Source organism: Tiliqua scincoides, chromosome 2 (assembly GCF_035046505.1).
Source record: "Tiliqua scincoides isolate rTilSci1 chromosome 2, rTilSci1.hap2, whole genome shotgun sequence".
Lineage (NCBI taxonomy): Eukaryota > Metazoa > Chordata > Lepidosauria > Squamata > Scincidae > Tiliqua > Tiliqua scincoides.
The window spans coordinates 242,825,146-242,843,633 of NC_089822.1; the positions used below are offsets into that span (position 1 = coordinate 242,825,146).

Sequence of the window (18,488 nt, forward strand, 5' to 3'; positions counted from 1 at the left end):
TCCACTGATTTTTGAAAGGCAAAAATATACAAAGTCACAACATCTAGAGTTAACTGGTCCCCCCCCCCCCGCCCAAAAAAGCAGGGCTTCTAAGCCTTTGTTTAGCTGTATACCATAAATAAATCAACAGCTGAACTTTTTCCTTGCTCTTGTAAAGTGTTGCCTGATGGCTTTTATGTAATGCATGCAGGGAACACATGTGTGCATACACATGTACATGCTTCTGGGCACCTGTCAGGAGTGCATACAGCCCAGGCCAGTACAGAAGAAGAGCCCTACTGGATCAGGCCAAAGGCTCATCTCATCCAGCTTCCTGATCTCAGAGTGGCCCACCAAATGCCTCAGGGAGCACACAAGACAACAAGAGAACTGCATCCTGGTGCCCTCCCTGGCACCTGGCGTTCTGAGGTAGCCTATGTCTAAAATCAGGAGGTTGCACATACACATCATGGGTTGTAACCTGTGATGGACTTTTCCTCCAGAAATCTGTCCAAACCCCTTTTAAAGGCATCCAGGCCAGACGCCATCACCGTGCCATCCTGTGGCGAGGAGTTCCACAGACTAAGTAGACGGTGAGTCAAGAAAGCCCCGCCCCAAAGCTTTCCCAGTCCTTCTGGCCCGCTTGGGGAATGGTTCCTGCCCTTCCCCTCTGCCACTCCCCGCTGATCACCCGGTGTGGCGCCCGTGGAGCCTCTCCACCTGCCTTCCCTCCCGCCGGTGCCGGTGCCTGCGCCCCGCTCCCTTCGCCCTTCCCTCTCTGATCCAGTCCAGAAGGGAGGCGCCAGGGAAGGGCCTGGGAAGCAGACCAGGTGCGGGCAAGCGGTCCTTTGGCGGAGGCTTCCTTCCCCCAAACTCGCATGCGCACACAGCTCAGTGCGGGGAGAGGGAGGAAGAGGAGGAGCCCGGAGCGCGGAGCCTGCGCTGTGCGGGTGCTGCTGCGCCGGGCGCTTCAATGCCTCTGCAGTTGACTCCTTGGAAGCAGCAGCAGCAGCACCCTGGACAGCTCCCCTCGCCTTGCAGAGGGAAGGAGCGCGGCGGAGGTCTCGGGGGCAGCAGGGGAGGCGCAGAGAGAGGCTGCCTCCTCCCTGCACGGCGGGCAGCCCTTGCGCTCCGCTCCTGCCTCTTGCCTGTGCAGCAGGCGGGCGCGCCAGCAGCCCCGGGCAGGCGAGAGTTAAAGGCAGCGACCCACGTCAGCGCTCGCTCGCTCTCGCTCCAATTGGGAAGACGGTGCTGGAGCAGCCTGGGCTCTGGGCTGCAGCCACAGCTCCCATTCCCGGGCACCCTCTCTCCGGAGCTCCGCTGAGGTGGTGTGGCTCCTTTCGGGGTTGCAGAGGGCGGAGGGGCAGCAGCAGGGAGAAGCGTTCCTTGGGGAGGCTTTTGTGCCCCCTGCCTCCCCCTTGATCCTCCAGTGGCTCGCCCCTCGGAGCAGCCTGCGCGCGAGGGTCTGCAGCCAACATGTTGGACCCGTCCTCCAGCGAAGAAGAGTCCGATGAGATCGTGGAAGAGGAGAGCAGCAAGGAGGTGCTGGCCCCGGCCGCCTCGGGGGCACGGCTGTCGCCCAGCCGGACCAGCGAGAGCTCCGGGGGTGGCGGGGGGCTGCAGCCCAGCAGCCGGAGTGGAAGCAGCGTCCGGCCTTCCAGCCCCAGCCCCTCGGTGGTGAGCGAGAAGGAGAAGGAAGAGCTGGAGAGGCTGCAGAAGGAGGAGGAGGAGAGGAAGAAGAAGCTACAACTCTACGTCTTCGTCATGAGGTGCATCGCCTACCCCTTCAATGCCAAGCAGCCCACCGACATGGCCCGCAGGCAGCAGAAGGTAGAGTCTGCCTGGGGAGAACAATAGAGGGAGGGGGCCTGCATCCAGGTGTGAGGAGGGGGCCCACCTGGCTCTCAGCAGCAAGGAAGTGCCAGGGAGAGGAGAGAGATGCTGCGGTTGAAAGTTCCCAGGAGGGGGGCCTGGGAACAGATCTAGGTGGGTGGCTGGCTGATGAGAGCAGGACCCCTCCCCAGACAAGTTGTTCCAGCAGCTGACAGACTGGCCTGGAGGTAGGTTGGGAGCATTGGCCCGCAATGTTTCTCCTGTCTGAAAAGTCTTACCTTGAGAGCAATGATCTCATTTCTCCTCACAACAAACCCTTGAGGGAGGTTATTTGTAGTCCCTGAGCTGGAGATAGAATGAACTTGTCTGAGATGCTGAAGGAGAGAGAGAGATTTTGAACTCTGCTGTCCTTGGTCCCAGTCCAACACCCTGTCCACTACACCACTGAGATGGGAAAACTGCCTGACAGAGGTAAGGATGGGAGTAGCCTGCAGCACTTGAATGCAGCAGGAGGTCAGGAAGGACGCAAGAGGGACACAGGGCTTAAGGAGAGGCCTTGTGTTCCAGGTAGTAAAGAGTTCTGGCAGTAGAGACACCATGGAACTTAAACAGGAGTCACCACAAAGGGTCAATGGAAAAAACTAGGCAGCCCTGGGTAACAGAGCTTTCAATCCTCTCTGCATTGTTGCCGAGCCCATCACAGTACCAGCAACGGGCAAGCGTCCCTTCCCTAGTCAGATGATCCCTATCCTATCTTGGCTGCTTTCCCCCATGCCTTATGTAACTGCAATTATTGCCAGAGGGACCTGGTCCTTGTAAACAAAGTCAACATGCTATTAAGAACAAGCACAGAGGAAGGAGGGACATGTGTTTCTCAAGTCCTGGAGGCTTGCTCCAGTTGGTCCCTTTTGCATTTCCCCCTCTAGCTCTCCTCTTCCAAGGTGACTAGTGCTGCACCTGCCTGGAAGAGGCAGCCAAGCTGTGACTCTCCAGGAGATCTGAGCAAAGGTTATGCTGGCCCAGTTGCCTGCCGTGCTTACGCGACTGTGAGAACCAATTATCGCATCAAAGCTTTTGTGTCTCTCTGGAGGAGACCCAGCCATCAGCCTTCTCCATGCAACGTCTGATGTCCAACAAAAGCAGAACATGCTTCACGCTAAGTTCTGCTCACTTTCTTTTGCTTCCCCCCCCCTGTTGAAAACAGCATCACAGATGAATTCTGCATATCCGTTTTGTGTTGACATGTTCTGTTAACAAGTGGATTCATTCACACACAACATACACAAAAAGCTACCATGGGCTGAATCAATTGAAAAGGGAATGAAAGGCCTTTCCTTCCCATGTGTTTAATACTCATGTCACCACTTTTGTACAGGCTCTGTTTGAAAAGACAAATCCAGCCCTTGTTATCCTGCATCCAGTAGCTATTGTGTTTTCTCTGTTTTCTAACACATTTAATACGTGAAATGCTTTAGCATTATTATCTTGTTTGTCCTGGTTAACAACCCTGGGCAAATTGCTAATATCTGTACTTTCCAGATGAGGAACTGTGACTGAGAGATAGTAAGTGACTTTCCCAAGGTCAATCAGTGAGTTCCTGTCAAAGGGATTTTCAACCCAAGGTCTCTCAGATCCAATGTGTTAGTTTCTAGACCCGAGCACACTGGAATTTAGGGTACAGACTGAGAGCCCAATGCTGAACATATTTACTTGAAAGATTATCCCACTGAGTTAAATGGGACTTTTGGGAAAGGTGGATAATATTGTGGCCTAAAGACGCAGTCTGCAGCCCATGGAAGTCAATGACTACACTTCCACTGGTTTCGTGACAGGGGAGCATTGTGAGGTCTTCTTTCAAAGTATATTGTACAACTAAACCGAGGTTTGCTTTCTTGGACAATATGCATTAAAGTAAAATTGAGTTTCTGATTGTTGTGCTTTCATTCCGTGTCTTCAAAGTGAGCTGTGAACAGCAGGCTGGTATATTTAAGCAAACTAGCAAATTCTTCTCTTTATGGTCACAATGATGTAAACGAAGGTCACAAACCTGAAAGTCCCTGTTTTTTTGTTCCTTCTGTACTTAGTATTGCCATTCATAAGTTTAAGTAGTTTGGGGGATGAGATCCAAAGACATTAAAGAAAATTAGAATTCCACTACAGTCTAGACTAGAAAATATGTTTTTGACAGACACTTTTATGTGCCTGAATGAATTCCAGCTAATTAAAAAAAACCTTCCTCTACACATGATGGATTTACAAGCACAGCACTATAATATCAGTGGCCAACTAGCATTTAAAAAAACAAAAAACAGACAACCAAGAATGAAGAGAGAGATGGGGGCTCAGGTGGACTCAGAAGCAGGCAATACAGTTTGGCAGCAAATTAAAAGAATTGCTCTTGGCACTTTCAGTTATCAGGGCATGGTCATTTATCGCCTAGACAATAACAGCAAATTGGTTTGGTTGTGTGTTTTGTCCAGGAAATCAGGTAACTCAAAGGCATTTGCCTTCCTGTTTGTTGTCCGTTATCCAGCCAAGTGAACTCTAACACAGCAGGTTTATTTTTAAGTCTATTGGTGTTTTAACAAAATCTCATTTAGACTGTTAGAAATAAAGCTTTTGGGACCCCAAATGGCTCCACTGTTCCAAATGACCCTTAAACCAGAAAGTGTCTAGGACATATTGACAAGAATGACATTCATTCGGTACTGTTGTGCCACAAAGCTATTATTAGCCCATTAGAGCATAAGGAGATAGAAAGGAATATCAGGACAACACTGTTGAAGGAAGGCTTGGCTAGAGAGTTTGGTGCTGATAGAAGGTCAAACACTTACAGGCTTTTATTCATTGAGTGAGACAAGTTGATGACAGTTTATATTGGTATATTACTTCCTTGATTTATTGCATCACATTGTGGTTTGCTGACAGCTTTTCATTTTGCCATTTTCCCCCTCATGTCTTTGAAATTCTCAATGTTAAGAAACAGGAAAGTTGGAGATGAAACACTCACTTGGTTCTTGTGACAAGAACTTCATCTGAAGATGGATAAAGTTGTTTAGACACATTAGTCTCAGATGTGGACAGGCATAGATTCAGATGCCTGTGCCATCATGAGCTCATTGGTTAGCCATGGGTCTATTGACTAGGCTTGCCATCTGTAAAATGGGAACATTAATTACCTGTTGTGAGGATAAGTGAAAAGGGTTCTAAGTACTCTGTGCTTTCTACTGTAAAGACATTAATTTGTTCAGCAGAATCATTTCGGGTGATGTTGAAATTGCAGAGAGAGAGAGAGAGAGAGAGAGAGAGAGAGAGAGAGAGAGAGAGAGAGAGAGAGGTTTTTTTTTAGCAAATACAAAGCTGTCTGATACTGACTCAGACCATTGTCCATCCAACCCAAGACTGTCTGACTGGTAGCTTCTCTTTGGGTCTCAGGCATGGATCTTTCCTAGCCTAACTACATGAAATCCTTTTAGGTGGAAATGTTGGACACTGAATCTACAATCTTACATGAGCCTTGGTCTCCCAATTTTTTTTTATGTAGAAATGTTTTATGTAGTAAGGAATAGGTTTATTACTCACTGAAGGCAAATACTTGATTCAAGCTGATTTAATCCCATGGAACTCAATGGTGACCGTTAAAAACCCAATACTTGTGCTAAACTGCTTCAGGGGACTAAAGTGTAAAAAAAGGGGGGGTCTTAGCTCAGTGGTAGAGCATGTACTTTATTTAAAATATTTATACCCCAGCCTTTGGGTCAAGTCTTCTCGAGGCAGCTAAAAAAGAACCAATAAAGCAAAAGCACAGAATAAACTGATGAAGGAACCTTAGGCATTTCCAGTTTACCTGCTAAAATCAACCACTGAAAGCTCTCTGGGACCATAGGCTTTATGTGGAGAAGATCCCAGATCTCTGCTTAAGACCTGCTGGTCAGATTGAATGGTAATTCTGCTAGTTGGATCAATAGTCTGTCTTCGTATAAGGCAGCGTCTTATGATTAAGTGTGGCAAAACTGGCTATAACAAGAGGCAAGACATTAAAATGGGCCACACGGTGAATTAAAACAACCAAAGGAAGTGTATCCATGGAGATACTTTTTTAAATTCTATTTAGCCCTTTTTAAAAAAGACAGAATGTCACTCTTATGTGTTAAGACTCAACAACAACTCAAAAAGTTAAAATGATCTCAGCGCTGATTTTGTGAAGCAGAAGAATTTCAGCTGCCTTCCTTTGGCGTCTCCAGCTGTGTTTGAAGAACAGATTCCAGTGCATTTTCTTCAATTAGTACTTTCATGAAGATTGTGTGCGATGATCCCACCGCTTGCTTTTGCTGGGGCAAAATTCCCTTTGAATTAAATCTGAGTGTTGCTTTATCCAACATTTGAGCCTCAGGGCAAACTCGCTGCTGTTTCGACTCTCTGTAGCAAAACAATGGTGTGTGCCTGTCTGTGTGCTGGTCCTTTCTGTTTCATGAATCTGCAATTTTTATTCCTGGGAAGATTAAAACATAAGTGGTGTTCACATAGACTCCCTCCATAGCCTCTGTACTTTGACATAAATACATCTCAATATAGAGAATCTGAACGGCATTTTAAAGATAGTTTGATAGTGGCTGTGACAGGAGCACATGTGCCTGCTCTAGACAGATTGGTTTTAGCAAATGTATTTGCTTTCTTACATTAACATGACTCATTTGTTCCAGATCTGCAGGAACTGTTGATAGAGATCTTAGCATTCAGAGAGGGTCCCCTTAGCTTTGTGGGTGTTTTTTACTACACACAACTTGTGTTCCTCTTTGCCTCTCCAAACTACCCAGGCCTTGGAGGCGGTAACCTGTGACAGCCTCACAGCTATTAAGCAGTAACAATGTCTCTCCTGTGCACCCCAGTTGGCATTTCACACCTTGCATCACTACATACACCTGCCTGGGAGGCTATAGCACATGGATCTTTCAGAGGGAGCACTGCATTGATCAGTCATTAGGCCAGCATGTGAAGCAGAGCACTTTCTGCTGCAGCCTGTAGGGCTAGCCGCACTGCACAAACCCCATGCCTTCTGCCGTGTCACTGGCACCTGGGATCACAAGGGCGCCTGAGCCCTTGTGCCTGCCCACCTTATATGATGACTGCAGAGAATGGGAGCTCATAAGCACTGAGGAGCATCTTCCCAACTTGGACTCATCCCATCTTCCCCTCCACCGCCAATGCAGCTGTGCCAAAAAAGGGCATGCTGTACGGGAGGGGAATCAGGAAACTCAGGAAGGGAAAGGGAAATTATTATTTCCTTTTACCCCTCCATAAGCTCCTTGACCTCCAATGGGTCTCATTAGCTGATGGAAGTCTGAGGAGAAGGAAGGGGTGGGCAGCCTTAAAAATGAAGGATCTGGTGTGCACCATTGCCCCACAGCCCCCTACCCCCATTCTTCCCTCTCCCTGCCCAGTTTTGCCCCTCCCCTCCCCTCCCACTCCCAACTCCCACTACCTACCTGTGGCCACTCTGGATCCCACTACTGACTGCCACACCTCTGCAACCTTTCTGAGAACGCCCGTTCTCTGGCTTGAGATGCATACACGTTGTTTGTGAGAAAGAGCAATGCCAGCAGCATGTACATAGACTGCTGCCCTGACCAGGTCAAGAGCAAAGTGTCTAGAAACATTATCTTTCCCTCTCCTGGGGGACCTACCCTGTACAGCCCCCCGTGGCAAAAAGAAGAGATTCTGATCAGTGTTTGGCCAGCTTTATCGATCGTTGGAGCCCCTGGTATGTGTCAAAAGGGATCAGATGCTCCTGGCTCTTAGTTGTTTCAGAAGGAAGGGGTTGTTGGGCAACACAGTTGGAGAGTGGAGACATATTTGAGGGGTCTGAATGGGGGCTAGGGACATGAGAGGAAGATGCAGCATCAATACACGACAGCATGCAATTCTTCCCCACTTTTGCTTACCTATGTGGACTGCATTTTTTTTCCCTATTGGAGGAATGGATGGTCCAGCTTGGTGTCTGTTTGTGGAGCTCTCCTGGAGCAGAATACCTGCAATCAGAATTCTGAGAAGGCGAGCATTAACAAACTACCTTGCCACACATGTGAAGGGCAAGGGGTTGTGCTTCTTTTGTGCACCAACTGCCCTTTCACCATGAGTCTGATTACCAAAGTTTCCCTTTGAGGGACCAGCCTAACCACATGCTTCACATCTGATAATCGGAGCTGTAGTCTCCCTATCAGGGGCTTTTGTACTATTTTGGGGCTGGTGTGATTGGCGTTGGGGTTGTGTATATTGTTTGAAGTTAGGATATTGCGTATGTCAACTCCTCTGTGTCTGTCTGTCATCCCTCCTACTTCTGTCCCCGGTCACACCCCAACCTCCCTGTCTTGGCTTTCCCACCACTAGCGTTGTGCTGGCATCTGAGTTACATCCAAGCTATGCCAGTTTTCCAATGTTGTGCTGGTGTTTTGGGTACATCTGCCAGCAGGTGGGCTTCTACACTGGTGGGGCTATCATTGCTCCAGTGGATGAGGAGGTACACTGGTATAACTCAAAGATAGGATTAGGCCTCAAGGCACTTGCACTGGCTATGACTTTCTTGCCAGGAGGATGAATTATATTGAAGGGATGATAAGATAAATGTCTGCTTCATTTCATATGCCAAAGGGCCCTGATGACTCTACCGAAGTAGGTTAGAAATCAAAGGAAATGCAGTGGGAGGCAATCCCTTTCCCTAGAATGGCACACACAGAGAGAATTAATCGGCCTTTTCAGCCACACTAGATGCTGTTCCAGAACCACCTTTCAGAGCGCGATACCATAGTCTTTCGAGACTGAAGGTTGCCAACTATATATTCCATAGAGTCACGGTGTGGAAAGACAGAGAGATTTCAAGGCAAGCATTCCAGGCCTAGTTGGAAAGGTCTGCCTGATGAGCCTTTCTGCGAGATTAGATCCAGCTGTGATTGTAATGGCTGAATATAAAATGAAGATCAAGAGCTTCTAAACTAACTAAAAGGAAGGAACATGCAAAGTTCCCCTTAAACTAATGGAAGATACCCACATCTTCCAATGTGTAAAGCAAAGGGGACCATCAGCAATAAAAAAAAGCATTTGTTTGGAAATTAGACTGACAGCCCAATCCTGAGCTGCCCAGCGCCCAGAGGCACATCGGTGCCAAAAATGGCTGCCACTGCATCCTATGTGTGCTAGTCAGCCACTGGCATCTCCTCCTTCCCCTGGGTAAGGGTGCATGCCCCGCAATGGGGCTACTCAAGTCTGCACCAGCTATTTTGCCAGTGCAGAGTTGAGAGGCCCCGTTTTGGGTTGGAAGGCCCGACATAGGGTTCTAGATCCAGTGGAGCAGAGCTTTGCTGGTCTGTCCCCCTCTCGCCCCGCTCCCTCCCCTGCCCTGGAATGCTTCCCCCCACCCCGACAAACCTCTCTGCCACCCAGAGTTCTTCCCTTGCTGTGGTTGCAATGCGACAGTCTTCTGGCTGGCGCTGGACTCAGCTTAGACTGGTGCTGTGCTGGTGCCAGTGCTGACCTGGCACTGAGTGTATATGGGCTGGTGCTATTTCATTGATTCAGAAATTATCAAGGATCAGCAAGGAGGTAGCCAACTTTACAGATCACACCATATTATTCAGGATGGTTAAATCCCAGACTAGGCAGAGCACCAGTGGATGTCTTTAAATTGTGGGAATAGGCAATAGAATGGCAGATGAGATCTAATATAAATAAGTGCAGTGTGATGCACACTGGGCCTGTTGGTATTGATGGGGTACTGATGGCCCAAGAAAGATATCTTGAGGTCTTAAGGATAAGCTCGCTGAAAAGATCCTCCTACTGTAGAAGTGGAAAAAGTGAAGCACAATTAGGAGTTACTCAGAAAGGGACTCTAATAAAAGTGCAAATCTCATGATGTCACTGTGTAAAGGTGTAGTGCTGTAATATTTGGAAAACGATGTGTAGTTTGGGACACTCCATCTCAAAAAAAAAGTAGAGAGCTGGAAAAGCAACAGAGCAGGACAGTTAAAATGCTCAAGGGGATCAAGCACTTTCTCTAGGAGGAAAAACAGAAAGGAAGTTGAACTTTAAACCTTTAAACCTTAAAATGTCAGAAAGTGGGAAACTGTGAGATAGAAATAGATCTGAAATGGTTTTAGGCACAAGGAAAAGAACTTCTTTACACAATGACAAAAAAGAGAACTTTTTTACACAATGCAGTAATACCTAATGAATGAAGGTATTTGAAAATGGTTCTTTTTTTAAAAAAAAATTGAATTGCAATGCAAAATGTAGTGTTTTGTGCTTTTATTTAGTTATCCACAAAAACAAACACCTCTAATAATGGATTGTAGTACATAAATCCATTAGAACTCTCTTACATGCCTGAGGCTGCAGTCTTAACCACACTTTCCTGACAGTAAGCCCCATTGAACAAAATAGGACTTACTTCTGAGTAGACCTGGTTAGGATTGTGCCCTTAAAGGATTTGAGGCCAGGTTTCATTTATTAATATTTACTAAATGGAATATTTACCTTCACTGGAAGGTCATACAGATACATCATCCCTTATCCTGACATCCTGACAAATAAATTTCATTTATTAATATTTACTAAATGGAATATTTACCTTCCTTGGAAGGTCATACAGATACATCATCCCTTATCCTGACATCCCAAATCAGACCTATTCTGAAATCTGAACAGTTTTGTCTAAAACTTCTTTTTTTTTAACTTTCTGTAATGTGAACACGAGAAGGTTTTGTGCTCGTTCCCATGTACAGTGTGGGTACAGGCTCTAAGTTCTGTTCTCTGCTCTGTGGCGTGTACCTGTACAAACACTGTTGAAAAATGTCCAAGAGGCCAGCAGACACCCATATGGGTAAAAGAGCAAGTGGAAGCATTTCTCATGATATTTGTGCAATTATTCCAAAATTCAGACAAAGTCCAGACACTTTCGCATCCTAAGCAGTCTGGATAAGGGATACTCAATCTGTGTCAGTGTCAAAAAAATGTAAGAATCTTTTCCTTGGATCAGATCAAATACTTACTAGATGCCCTTAGAAGCTCATAAACATGTCGTGATAGGGTTGGCCACCTCCTGATTTCAAAAGGATGGAGCAAACAATAGCAGGTAGCCGTCCGCCCACATGAGTTTCCAAAAGCATCAGCCTGGCTGCTTTTGGCAACAGAATATTTGATTTAGATGGACCTTTATCATCCTGCAAGGCAATTTTTATGTTCTGATGGACAATTACAAAACCATATATATGTCTACTTTTGCTTAGATGGAGGACTTTGTTTGTATCTCATCATCAGGTTGCAGGGAGTTATGTGAACAAAATATGAAGTAGGGGTGGAATTGCAATATAATTGTGTGCACTTTGGATAAATGCTGATGACAACAACGAAAGCTGGAAGAGTTTTTGGAAATTTCTGAGATTGCCACCTACACTGGCTCTGTCATGCTCATCGACTACACCTAATAAAATAGGAAAGGCAATTTCTTTAATGGGCCTGCTTCTGTTTGTAATAGAAGTGTGCATGTTTTCAAGTTACAAAGTATATTTTCTGAAATGAAGAGAAGAAATAACCAAATCTAAGATGCAAAATGGGCAAGACTAATCACAGATGCTGGTATTTAAGACTGCGACCAGTTGCCTCTGGCATTCAAAGAGAAAATGCAGAAACCAGCACAGGGATTATGACCTAGCACCACAAAACTTCTGCTGTTTCATCATCATCATCATCATCATCATCATCATCATCATCATCATCATCATTTTGTTCAAGTTAACCTTTATTACTTTATTATGGGGTTATTTAAATTTGTACACTGCAAGGTCTTGCTCCTAACAAAGGTAGCAAGCTTCATTTTAACTGTACTAACTTCATCTGTTTAGTTCTTCATTAACATGCATTACCTAGGAATCCCATCAAGGTGAAACAATGCAGAAACCTCTTATTACGACACCTTTTACTGTCTGTAATCCCCATTCATCAGTTTCCTTTACCATGTAAACACAATCCATTTTCTCTTTACATATCCCTTGGTTCAGTTTTAGAGTTTTCATTTTGGTACAGTTCCCCATAATATTGCAGAATGTGCTATTTTGTAAATAGATTTTTTTTTTTTTTGCGCTTCTTCACATCCAGTGCAGAGTTGTAACAGGAGACAGATTTCCACCCACAAAAGCTCCAGATGTTAAAACATTTTCCAACATCGGCTTAATACAGTGACGGCAACGCCTCCCTCCTGCCCCTCCCAGTAGGCTTGGGATTGTACTGTATTCCCTACTGGTTTACCCTTCCACCCAGTAAAGGGTAACATTTTTTTCCCTGGGTGCAGAGGCTCCCTTCCAGTCTTCCAGACTGAAGGACCTCTAATTGTGGAACTGCAGCTTGAATACATGAGGTTAGACTCCATAGTAAGATGCAAGGCGCTCTTTTAAGGGAACAGGAAACCGGTCAGAGAAGCGTCTCCAATTTTCATCTTCAACTTGATTTTTAAATCCATGAAGGATCTTACAGAACATGTCTCTGAGATCATCTTTTGGGCTAATCCATGATGCTACAGCATCACAAAAAAATATAAAGTCTTGAACTACTCCACTAGGATTGACAGTGATCATGGTACAAATCCCTCGGAATGCTGAATCTTGTTCTTCATTGTCCCTTATGTTTCGGAGAGAGGTGCACCAGGGTCTTATAAACTGCTGTAGCATGGGGGCCACCTCTTGAGGACAAACGTAACCAAGACGACCAATTGTTATTGCTGTATTTTCTAACAAAGTCTTTGGTGTGTTGGGTCTGTTAATGATTTCTACAAGCTGGTGCAAGACCATAGGAATATAAGGCTGCATCTCTATACCCATTTGAATAGAAATTTCTCCAATTGCCCACGTAGCATTGTAACACACAGAAATGAATTCTGGATTCAGGTTGGTTCCCAAAATTGGCATGAAATCAGCAATGCAAGGCTTCACTTGTTGGAAACATGCCTTTGTCAGATCACCTAGCAAGGCAAAAGAACTCTGCCATACCTCAGGCATTTTATCCTGCATACACTGGTACATTAGTGTCAGGATATTGCTCCAAGCCACTAACTGCTCAATGTTTCCTCCAAGTCCTTCAGCTAAACCGCTGAATCAAGAGCCACAATCATGAAATCAAATCATGAAATCAAATCAAGAGCCACAATCATGAAGTCTTTATCTGGAGCCTCATACTGGACATCATCATCTTTTTTTTTCTTTTTTTCTTTTTTGAGATCATCATCATCTTATTTTAGTATCAGCATCACCATCACCACCACTAATATATGAAAAATGGAATACACATTGAAATAAATGGGGACTCACCTGAAATTGGCTTGCAACCCACTTGGTGGTTCACCACCCACAGTTTGAGAAACACTTCTCTAAACCAAGCATTCCACAGATCATTGTGTACCTGAAGATATTACTGTAGAAACTGTTGCAAGGGGAAAACATCTTCAGATTGTGCCTTTTGTCTCACTACAGAATAAGCAAGTCACGGTCCCTTCCTTTATCTAAGTATAGACAAGACACAAGAGGGGAGGGGGCATGGAGGATATAAAAAGTAACTAATTTTTTAATGCAATGTGCAATGAACTGCAGCACTTGGAGAGCAACAATATAATCTTTAGGTAGATTTCGGGGTTGGCTGCCCACAGATGCCAGTTTGAGGGGTCACAACTTTGGTGGGTCTGTACATTCTTCTGGCCTCAAGCAGCCGGTGTTGTAATCAACGACTAGAGAATTGGGAGAAGGTTTGGAGGCATGGAGTGGCAAAAAAATATATTGTTGAATTGATTGTGCAGGTCTGCTGAAGACCAGACCTGCCTGATTGCCATATTTGGAGCCCAGAAGGAATTTTCCCCAGTCAAATTGCCTGAAGTCTCTGGGTAGTGTTGTAGTACATGTGGTATCTGTGTGTGAGTGTACATATACGTGTACATTCCCTGGCTTGTGTGCACTTGTGTGCCTGCAGAGAGAATGATTGATGGATTGTCAGCCCACTGCCCTCTCTGGCATTATTATTATTATTATTATTATTATTATTATTATTATTATTATTATTATTATTATTATTATTATTACTTTTCCTTTAGTTTAAAGGGCCCTTCTCATCAGCTTTGACATCGAAAAATCTGTGGATACTTAGGCAGTGGCGTCACTAGGGTTTGCATCATCCAGTGCGGGATGCCAGCGTGTCACCCCCCATTCAGTAGGCGGGGCCCCAGATGGTGGCCGTGGTGATGTACCATCACTCCGTCCCCACTGGTTTTTTGGCTGTACCTTTAGATAGAACACATTCTGCTTGAAATTATGCATTGATTTATATATAACATGATGGTATTATTCCTCCAAACTGTGATTTTAGTGTTTTTGGTCACTAGTGGTGTCACACAAACCCCAGAGTGTCAACTTACTAACACCTTATTGCAGCAGTTCTCAAACTTTTAGCACTGGGGCCCACTTTTTAGAATGACAATCTGTCCAAGACGCACCAGAAGTGATGTCATGGTGGAAGTGACATCAGGCGAATTAAAATAAATAAGTATAAATAATTAAAGTAAAACAAATAATTAAATAAGCAGAAGCCAGCCCTGGTCCACCAAATGAATTTCCTTTATAGCCTGCCTGCTATAACAGCCCCCTCCCAAATCAGTAAGGTTTTTGGCCCTACCCAGTGCCCAGTTCAATTTAAGAACTTCTGTTTAAACTAGATCACTGTCAGGATCCACCTGGCTTTGCAAGTCTCAGAAAGGTTCACCTTATCAGCTGAAGCTCTGTTTTGATCCTTTTTAGTGGGGGGGGGCCTGCCTTCTGGAGCATTTGTTGAGCTTCAGTTCCATCAGATCAGGACCATTCTGGTGGCTTCACATTCCCCTTTGCCTGGCCTGACCACCAGCCAAGGCATGTTTACTTACTCACGAGTAAATGTGACTGTGAGGCTTAGTTTCTCTTTCCATAGGGCTCAATAAATTTGTCTGCTTGGAGGGAGGGACTTCCTTCTCAGGTGTTTTGGGGGGCTGCATTCATTGGATCAGGACCATTCTGGTGTCATTGGTCTCATTGGATTCCTCTCAGTCTGCCCTTTCCAACGAACTAAGGCAAGTTCACCTAAACGCATGATATGGCTCACTTTCACTTTCCATAGGGATCTATGCATTTTTTGTTCTCCAGTTTTTTGGCCATAACTTTTGATAGAAAGGAGATATTTCACTCTGGTTTTTTGCATTACATTCTGCTCGAAATTCCACATCCAACGGTATATAATATGATGGGGTTATCCCTAACCACCACAATTTTAGCACATCACCCCCCCAGTGTGCGTCACCCCCCTGTGCACGTCACCCGGTGCGGCCCGCACCCCCCGCACCCTCCTAGCGACGCCACTGTACTTAGGTGATACCTGTAATCACTTGCATGACTGTCTCTCTGCAACAGTAAAAAAACAGTTTTTTAAACTGCGATTTTAAAGGGGTGCATTTTTTCCCTTCTCCAGGGATCAGCACATTCCTTCTCATTTGCAAGGGCCATTCATGTTGAGTAAAATCTGTGTATTAAAAATAGGTGTATAACAAGGCTAGACCTGTAATTTGTATCTTATAGGGTAGTAATGGTGTTGGTATGGAAACATTTATATAGTGTACCTCTATTGATAATGACTTTTGTCATAGATAAAGCTCTGGCCTTGAGGTTATTTTATAGAGAAAAACCATGTACAAGGGACAGTCCAGAAGCCAAGGGACAGTTCCAGTCAATTTTTTAAAAAGGAGTAGAGATAATTAATAAAGGAGATTTCCTGTTTATGTAATATCAAGCTTGAGTCATCCAGCACACAATGGATGACTACATGAGAGGACAGAGCATAGATTTCAGGAGGGAGGAGTTTGACAGCGACACCAAGAAGTATGTTTTGCCAACATAATGGTAAGCTCTACGCCACAAGAGACAAAGTGCAGTGTGGCTGTAAAATTATACATATTGGAAAACCAAATTGAGGGGGAAGTAGAATGATCAAACTACGTGTTGGAAACAGATAGCAACAAGCTACAAAGGCTTTTTCGAGAATCCTGGGTTTACTAACTGGAAGTTGAGTTCTTCACAAAGTATCCTTGATGGAAACATCATTTCAAAGAAACATTATATCACGTGCATTTGTAATGTATGGTGTAATGTAGAATGGAATTAAATCACCCCTCCCCCACCCAACATCAGCTGAAGCAAACCTAAGGGCACAATCCTAACCAGGTCTACCCAGAAGTAAGTCCTATTTTGTTCAATGGGGCTTACTCTCAGGAAAGTGTGGTTAGGATTGCAGCCTAACAAGTTCCATTAATAAAGAACCAGTTTGGTGGAGTTTACTAGTGGTTAGTAGAGGCATGGTATGTATAAATGATGTCTCAGAGGTAGACAAATTACCTGGAATCTTCTGAAAGCTTATAGTTCTGAATACAGTATTCCTGATTTTATTTTACAGCAACCCTGCCTCAGCTTAACGTGATCAGATTTTACAAGTTTAACATTCACTATCTACTTCTATGCGGTGTGCCTTATTAAATCAGAGGAATGCAAATAAATACCTTTCAACCCAGACTGTTATTTAACCATTTTAGAATTTCTGGCTTCTATTTAGCAGGGGCAACTGGTGCGAGTGCCCCTGCCAGTTACTGATTTTCAGTATATTGTTAACCCAGAGATATTACTGTAGAAACTGTTGCAATGCAGAAACATCTTCGGATTGCACGTTTTGTGTGTATGAAGAGTAGAATTTGGCCTTTAGCGGGACAAGTCTATGCATGTCTACTCAGAAGTAAGCATCAGTATGTTCAGTAGGACTTACTCCCAGGTAAGTGTTATAGGATTACAGCCTTTGAATATTATTTATAGTCATGCCTGCATTGTCTAGACTCTTTCCCAGAAGCAGTGTGCCTTAGCAATTTCAGCCTCTAAACTGTTACGAGTGATTATCTTTTATCTACCCAGCTCCACAGTCCTCTGTTCTTTCCTGCTTGTTCTTAGTGTTCATTGACACCAGTCTGAAAGATCTTTGTACTAATTGAAACATTTGCAAGCTAGCTGAATTGGAATATTTTTTTTTTAATTTCTGTGGCACGAAGCAGTCATATTCCGGGAGGATCCAAGTTGAAAGAAGGTTGATGCTACATTTTTGAGTGGGAAAATTAACTCCTGGGATACTGTATAAATCTATGGCATTTGATGGAGCCAGGCAACCCAATCCTAATGGGTCTGCCCGTGCCACGGTACAGTGGCACCAAAATGGCTGCCACTGTATCCTGCAGGGCAAGGGACGCTGCCAGAGGTCTCCCCAAGCTAAGAGAACATTTGTTGAACCCTTGCAGCCTCTATGGGTCTACTCGGATATGGACTAGCACAGTGGTTCTCAAACTTTTGGCACCGGGACCCATTGAGAATCTGTCAGGACCCACCAGAAGTGATTTGACATCATCAAGCAGGAAAATTTTTAACAATCCTAGGTTGCAATCCTATCCACACTTACCCAGGAGTAAATCCCATTTAACGTCATTGTTAAAAGCATATACATATTAGCCTGTTAAAAGTACAGGTCTGTAACATTTCCCCAAATGCAATCACGTATCATGGTAGTGCCAAGTCTATTAGAAATAAAATATTGAAATGAATGGTGACCCACCTGAAATTGGTTCGCAACCCACCTAGTGGGTCCCGACCCACAGTTTGAGAAATACTGGACTAGCACAATGGCTGACAGAGATCCAAGTAGCACATTGTAGGGTTTTCAGGTCCAGGGCAGGGCATAGGATCCGGAGATAGCCTCTGCCACCATTCCCACTTCCTCCCAGGCCTAAACTGGCCTTCTCCCTGCCCAAGTTTGCCCCTTTTTTGCCTTCCCCCTCTCCCGCCCCAAGATGCTTATGTGCCGCTCAATGGCATACTTACCACTGACAGCTCCCAGGGCTCCTCTGACCAGCACAGAAGCCCAGTGCCTGCACACACTGGCCTCTCTGCTGGTGCCCCCAGCTTTCTGGCCTTCATGAAGTGCCTTATGACACTTTTGCAATGGCCAGCTCCTGGGCACTGTATGGGAGGCCACCGCTGGCCCAGGGTTGGATAAGGCCAGAAGTCGGAGCATTGGCCCATCTAATTTAGCACTGTCTACACCAACTGGACCAGATCTTCACAGAGAGGTCCTTTTCAACCCTATCTGGACATGCTTACAATTGAACTTGAGACCTTCTGCATGCAAAACAACTCTTGAGCCAAGCTGCAGCCCTTTCCTGTTCAGTTAAGTCAAGTTTAACAGGTTCATTTTCCCATTCCCAACAGTTTCATGTGACTTATCCAGCAAAGGGTCCTTCTTAGATATTTATCCCATAATGCAGTGGTTCCAAAACCTTTTAGCACTGGAAGCCCACATTTTAAAATGCCACTTTGTTGGGACCTACCTAACTCTACAAGACTAAAAAGAAAGTTTCACTTTACCAGCTGTGCAAGTCTTTCTTTTTATCATTTTTTTATGGTGGGGTGAACAACTTTCTGGAACGTTTGTTGAGCTCCCCATTCATCACATTGGGACCATTCTAGTGGCCTTGCGTTCGACTGGCCATTCATAAGAGCTAAGTCATGTTCTTCTACTCATAAGTAAATGCACAT

General features: G+C 45.0%; 1 protein-coding gene across 16 annotated transcripts in view; it reads left to right on the forward strand.

Annotated features, from left to right (window-relative positions):
- The first annotated feature begins 1,060 nt into the window (after window positions 1-1,060).
- CADPS (calcium dependent secretion activator) overlaps window positions 1,061-18,488 on the forward strand; it is a 465,254-nt gene continuing 447,826 nt past the window's right edge. For 9 of the 16 annotated variants that reach the window (XM_066614140.1, XM_066614141.1, XM_066614142.1 and 6 more), the window contains exon 1: window positions 1,070-1,809. In XM_066614140.1, the coding sequence (XP_066470237.1) occupies window positions 1,456-1,809 (354 nt within the window). In that variant the 5' untranslated portion in view covers window positions 1,070-1,455. Of the gene's footprint in view, window positions 1,810-18,488 lie in introns of all 16 variants that reach the window. The other 7 variants (XM_066614148.1, XM_066614149.1, XM_066614150.1 and 4 more) reach the window with 2 other exon arrangements.